Source organism: Colobus angolensis, unplaced genomic scaffold, assembly GCF_000951035.1.
Source record: "Colobus angolensis palliatus isolate OR3802 unplaced genomic scaffold, Cang.pa_1.0 Scaffold250, whole genome shotgun sequence".
NCBI classification, from domain to species: Eukaryota; Metazoa; Chordata; class Mammalia; order Primates; family Cercopithecidae; genus Colobus; species Colobus angolensis.
The window spans coordinates 1,333,576-1,340,394 of NW_012115711.1; the positions used below are offsets into that span (position 1 = coordinate 1,333,576).

The 6,819-nt window shown below is 39.4% G+C and overlaps 1 protein-coding gene across 1 annotated transcript in view; it reads right to left on the reverse strand.

The window, feature by feature from the left end:
- The window catches only part of FAM120C (family with sequence similarity 120C), a gene marked incomplete at its 5' end in the record, with an annotated part of 150,175 nt that overhangs the window by 100,888 nt on the left and 42,468 nt on the right, over window positions 1-6,819 (reverse strand). The window contains one exon of the mRNA XM_011946593.1: window positions 5,086-5,214. Within this exon, the coding sequence (XP_011801983.1) occupies window positions 5,086-5,214 (129 nt within the window). The remainder of the gene's footprint in view (window positions 1-5,085; window positions 5,215-6,819) is intronic.

Below are 6,819 nucleotides of genomic sequence, written 5' to 3' on the forward strand. Positions count from 1 at the left end.
GGGGGGATAGGGGAGGGACAGCATTAGGAGATATACGTAATGTAAATGATGAGTTAACGGGCGCAGCACACCAACATGGCACATGCATATATATGCAACAAACTTGTACGTTGTGCACATGTACCCTAGAACTTAAATTATAATTTAAAAAAGTAATTAAAAAAATAAAATTTCTATGGAAAGACAAAGAAACAAGTATAGATAACACTGAAAAATAATAAAAGTTGGCTGGGTGCAGTGGCTCATGCCTGTAATGCCAGTATTTTGGAAGGCCAAAGTAGGAGGATTGCTTAAGCCCAGGAGTTTGAGACCAGCTTGGGTAACATAGTGGGACCTTATCTCTACAAAAAATTTAAAAATTAGCCAGGCATGGTGGCACACACCTGTAGTTCCAGCTACTTGGGAGGCTGAAGCAGCAGGATCAGTTGAGTCCAGGAGGTTGAGGCTACAGTGAGCCATGTTTGTGCCACTGCACTCCAGCCTGGGCAACAGAATGAAACTCTGTCTCTAAATGAATGAATGAATGAATGAATGAATGAATGAATATGGTGGAATCACTAACCAATTTTAAGACTTATTATAAAGTTATAGTAATCAAGATAGTGTATTACTGGTAAAAGGATAGACACATAGATCAACTGAACAGAACAGAGTCCAGAAATAGACCAACACAAACATGGTCAATTGATTTTTAACAAAAGTGCAAAGGCAATTCAATGGGGAAAAGATAGTCTTTTCAACAAACTGTGCTGAAACAATTTGACATCCATATGAAAAACACAACCTCTCATATTTTATACAGAAATCAACTAAATATGGATGATTTGTTCTAAAATGTGAAGTATAGAACTATGTAATTAAAAAAGAAAAGCATGCTGGGTATGGTGGATCATTCCTGTACTCCCAGCAATTTGGGAGACCTAGGCGGATGGATCACCTGAGGTCAGGAGTTCAAGACCAGCTTGGCCAACAAGGTGAAACCCCATCTCTACTAAAAATACAAAAGATCAGCCAGGTGTGGGGGCGCGTGCTTGTAATCCCAGCTACTCTGGAGGCTGAGACACGGTAATTGCTTGAACCCAGGAGGTGGAGGTTGCAGTGAGCCAAGATAGTGTCACTGCACTCCAGCTTGGGTGACAGAGTGAGACTCTATCTCAAATAAATAAATAAGAAAGAAAGAAAAACAGAAAGTAGAAGTGAGGTGATGAAGGGAACGTCATTATTTGGAAAGCCTCACATTTAGACGCACACATTGTGCTGCTGCTACAGCTCTAATACCTGCCACTTTCAGAAGTCAATGTGTGGCAAATGTCGCTACCCTCCCAAACATAAAATAAAGTATAACTAGAGTGCCAAGGCTAAAAGACAAAATACCACCAGGAGTGGTATAATTAGGAAGCTAAAAATTGCATACCATGAATTCAGGCACATTATCTGTGAAGGAGTAACACCTATATCCAAAGGGGCAGCTGTAGCAGCATCCAGTTCATTTTAAGAATTTCAATGACTGGTCACGCAATAAATGTTTTGTTTTTTCTTTTTTTGAGATGAAGTTTCACTCTTGTTGCCCAGGCTGGAGTACAATGGTGCAATCTCGGCTCACTGTAACCTCCGCCTCCCGGGTTCAAGTGATTCTCCTGCCTCAGCCTCCCGAGTAGCTGGGATTACAGGCACACGCCACCATGCCCAGCTAATTTTTTGTATTTTTAGTAGAGCTGGGGTTTCACCATGTTGGCCAGGCTGGTCTTGAACTCCTGACCTTAAGGTGATCTACCCACCTCAGCCTCCCAAAGTACTGGGATTACAGGTGTGAGCCACTGCACCTGGCCAATGTTCTTCTTTTTAAAAAATATTTTTAAAAAAGAAAACAGAAGAAAATAGTCATGCCTGCAGTTGGGCAAAGAGTTCTTAGACATCACACCAAAAGCATGGCCCATAAAAGATAAACGCTAATGAAAATTGTAAAACTTTGCTCTGCAAAAGATGCTGTTAAAAGAAAAGACAACTACAGACTGGGGGAAAATATTTGCAAACCAGGTATCTGTCAAAGCACTCATATGCATTATAAAGAACTCTCAAAACACAACAGTAAGTAAATGAACAAACCAATTTAAAAAAAGAGGCAAAAGACTGTTCATGAACAAACCATTTGTCAAAGAGGATATATGCATGAAGTATGCTCAGGACAAAAATGTTGGCTAGGCGCGGTGGCTCACACCTGTAATCCCAGCACTTTGGGAGGCTGAGGTGGGCAGCTTGCTTGAGCTCAGGAGTTTGAGACCAGCCTAGGCAACACAGCGAAACCCTGTCTCTACGAAAAGTACAAAAATTAGCCAGGCATGATAGTGTGCGCCTGTAGTCCCAGCTACTTGGGAGGCTGAGGCGGGAAGACTGCTCAAGCCCGGGAGGCGGAGGCTGCAGGGAGCCGAGATCACGCCACTACACACCAGCCTGGGCAACAAAGTGAGACTGTGTCTCAAAAAGAAAAAAATGTTCATCATTAGTCACTTGGGAAACATAAATTAAAACTATGACGAGCTACCACTACACACCTATTAAAACAGCTATAAAAAACACTGACAATCTGTTGTATAACATGGTGGCCACAGTTAATAACAAGGTATTGTATTTTTGGAAATTACTAAAAGAGTAGATTTTAAGTGTTCTCACCACAACAAAATGAAAAGCATTTGAGGTAATATATATGTTAATTAACTCGATTTAGCCATTCTACGATGTATACGTATTTCAAAACATGTTGTATGCAATAAATATATATAATTTTCATTTGTCAGTAAAAAAAAATAAATGGAAAAAAAACTGACAATACCAAATGCTGGTAAGGAATGGAACAGCTACTTTGGCAAGGTCTTATAAATTTAAACACACACTTACCACATGACCCTGAAACTCCACTTGTAGGTATTTACACTAGGGAAATAAAAACTTATGTTCATACAAAAACCTGTACACAAATGTTTATAGCAGCTCTATTCATAACACCATAAAGTGAAATCAATCTAAATATTCTTTAAGGGGTGAATGGATAAACAAACTGGCATATCCATACAATGGCTATTACTCAGCAATAAAAATGAATGAATTATTGATACAGGTAACACGCAACAACTTAGAAGAATCTCAAAGGTATTATGTTGAATTAAAGAAGCCATTCTCAAAATATCATGTACTGGGCTGGGCGTGGTAGCTCACGCCTGTAATCCCAGCACTTTGGGAGGCCAAGACAGGTGGATCACCTGAAGTCAGGAGTTCAAGACCAGCCTGGCCAATATGGTGAAAACCCCTCTCTACTAAAAATATAAAAAATTATCCAGGTGTGGTGGTGGGCGCCTGCAATTCCAGCTACTCTGGAGGCTGAGGCAGGAGAATCACTTAAGCCAGGGAGGCGGAGGTTGCAGTGAGCCGAGATCACACCATTGCACTCCAGCCTGGGCAACAAGAGCGAGGCATCGTCTCAAAAAAGAAAAAAAAAAAATCACATACTGTATGATTCATGTGATATTCTTTAGAAGATGGAACCATAGTAACAGAAAATGAACTGGTGGTTGCCAGGGGTTAAAGGTAGGTTTGGGTGTTATTACAAAGGGATAGCATGTTTTTTGGGGTAGTACAACTGTTCTGTATTCTTATTGTGATGATGGTCACATAAATCAATACATGTGTTAAAATTCACAAATCGGCTTGACTGTATGTTAATTTTAAAAATAAGTGAGAAATCCAAATTGAAAATATAAATCAAATTGTTAAAAATAAAACTAACTTATTTTCATAATTTTTAATTTCACTTTGTAGAATAAAATCCCAGTTGAGCTATTTTTCCACTATTAACAATGAAATTTTCATTTTTGTTTTATGTAGACTCACTTTAAGTAGTCTTTTTTCTTTGCTCATTATCTTCCATTGAGCAAGAACTCCTTTATGTTAAGATACACAGATGCTCCTTGATTTATGGCAGGGTTATGTCCCAATAAACCCATCACAAGTTGAAAATATAGGTCAACAATCCATTTAATACACCTAGCCTACTGAACATCATAGCTTAGCCTAGCCTACCTTAAATGTACTCAGAATACCTTACATTAGCATACAGCTGGGCAAAATCATCTAACACAAAGTCTATTTTATAATAAAGTATTGAATATCTCATGTAATGTACTGAATACTATACTGAAAGTGAAAAACAGAATGGGTATATGGGTACTCAAAGTACAGTTTCTACTGAAAGCATATTGCTTTTGCACTACTGGAAAGCAGAAAAATGTTAAGTTGAACCAACATTAAGTGAGGGATGTGTACATTTTTAAAAATTTACTTTCAAATTTTTTTGGGGGAAAGACAAAGTTGCTCAGGCTAGTCTCAAACTCCTAAGCTCAAGTAATCTTCCTGCCTTGGCTTCCTGAAATGCTGGTATTACAGGTGTGAGCCACCATGTGTACACTGAAACAAAAAAAAGACTAGAAGGACATATGTCAGAGTGGTAACTATAGCAAGCTGTTTATGGGTAGTGGGATTTTATGTGATTTGTTTTCATTTTCTAAATTTTCTAGAATGGGCTTATATTACTTCACTGATTTATTTTTTTTAAGATGAAGTTTCACTCTGTCACCCAGGTTGGAGTGCAGCAGCGCAATCTCGGCTCACTGCAACCTCCGCCTCCCGGGTTCAATCAATTCTTCTGCCTCACCACACCCAGCTAATTTTTTGTATTTCTAGTAGAGATGGGAGTTCACCATGTTGGCCAGGCTGGTCTTGAACTTCTGACCTCAAGTGATCCATTCACCTTGGCCTCCCAAAATGCTGGGAGTACAGGTGTGAGCCACTGCGCCCGGACTAGAATGGGCTTATATTACTTTAATCATCAGTAGAAAAAAAGGTAAAGGACACTTTCAATCCAGGCTGTGTAATGTTTTTTAAAGGAAATTTTGGAGCTCTGGTTTGTAAGCATGGAGAAGACAAGCAGCTAGGAAGAAAACTTAGGTGTCACAGAAAAGATCAGGGACCTGTTGGTGTTGCTGAAGAAGGTAAGAAAATTGAGGACTCTTAGGAAGGGGAATGCTAACTTACCTGAGACTGTTTGAAAACATCCTTCCCAACTACATCTAGGTTTGAGGGATCTTTGATGGAACTGACATACTCAGAAACAGCCTTGATCACCACGTCACAGGGAGGAAGAACCAGCTGATGAGCTCGAACCTAGAAAAGGCAAGATAAGCAAGGGACGCTGACATCAAAGATGGATCACTAAGAAAAAGGGTGAAGTTGAGGGGGGGATATGGAATCCAAATTTGGTAAATCCACAGAGAGACAATTAAAATATTTTCTTTAAAAATAGTTTCATCCCTTCATTCTCAGTACAGAACATTTGGAAAACATGGAAAAGTATACAGCAATAAAAACATATCGTCCATCTTCCTACAGAGATAACTACTGTATATGACACTCACAATTAATCAGGCTTCCTTTCATGAGACATTTTGGCTTTTTTGCTATTAAATGTAATATTATAATGAGTTGACAACATTTGGATTCTGATTTGAACTAATCACAAAAAGCCATTTTAAGACAATCAGGAACATCTGAAAATGGACTGGATATTAAGATGATACCAAGAAATTAGCATTAATTTTGTCAGGAGTAATAACGGCATTATGCTTATGTAAGAAACTGCCCAAGTATTTTAGAGATGTGTACTGAAGAATGTGAAAGGGATTTGCTTTAAAAAACATTAGCAACTACAAAAAAACCCAGAAATGTGGCAAAATATTGGTAACTGTTGGATCTGGAAGATGTTACAATGGTGATTTACTATATATTACTTTTCCTGTTTTTGTGATGCCTAAACTTTTTTTTCTTTTTGTTTTTTTTTGAGACAGAATCTCACTCTGTCATCCAGGCTGGGGCGTAGTGGTGCAATCTCGGTTCAATGCAACCTCTGCCTCCTGGGTTGAAGCGATTCTTCTGCCTCAGCCTCCCGAGTAGCTGGGATTACAGGCACACACCACCACTGGATTTGCTCATAAAATATTCCCACTCTGAGATTATACAAAATTTCCCTCATGGTGCCGTCTATTATTATTATTATTTTTTTTTGTTTTTGAGATGGAGTCTTGCTGTCGCCCAGGCTGAAGTGAAGTAGGGATTGTCTAGAAAACAATTATGTGCACACATGTGCAGTTCCTGAGTTCAAGTAATTCTCCTGCCTCAGTCTCCCAAGCAGCTGGGATTACAGGCACCTGCCACCATGCCTGGTTAAGTTTTGTATTTTTAGTAGAGACAGGGTTTCACCATGTTGGCCAGACTGTTCTTGAACTCCTGACCTCAAGTGATCTGCCTGTCATGGCCTCCCAGAGTGCTGGGATTACAGGCATGAGCCACTGCACCTGGCCCTTAACACATTTTTAAAGAAAAAGTTTTTAATGCTTTCATAAATTATAGGTATGACGTCTTGCCCACTTTCCAATGATTTAATTACAAGCTTCCTCAAACTGTAATTACTGAGGCAGAGGGCATAAATTTCCTAAAGGTTTCTGAATTTTTATAAATTGTTTTGCCAAAAGCCTTTATTATTCATTCCTTAAATATTTACTGCCTACTATGTGCCAGGCACTGTCCTAGGCACCAGGGAAATAGCAGTGAACAAGACAGACAAAAATCTCTGCCCTCACGGGAGCTTAAATTCTAGTGTAGATGTGTTGGGATAGGGTGAGGGGAGTTAAACAAACTAAATAAGTAAAATGTACACTGTAGGCTGGGCGCGGTGGCTCACGCCCATAATCCAGGTACTTTGGGAGGCCGAGG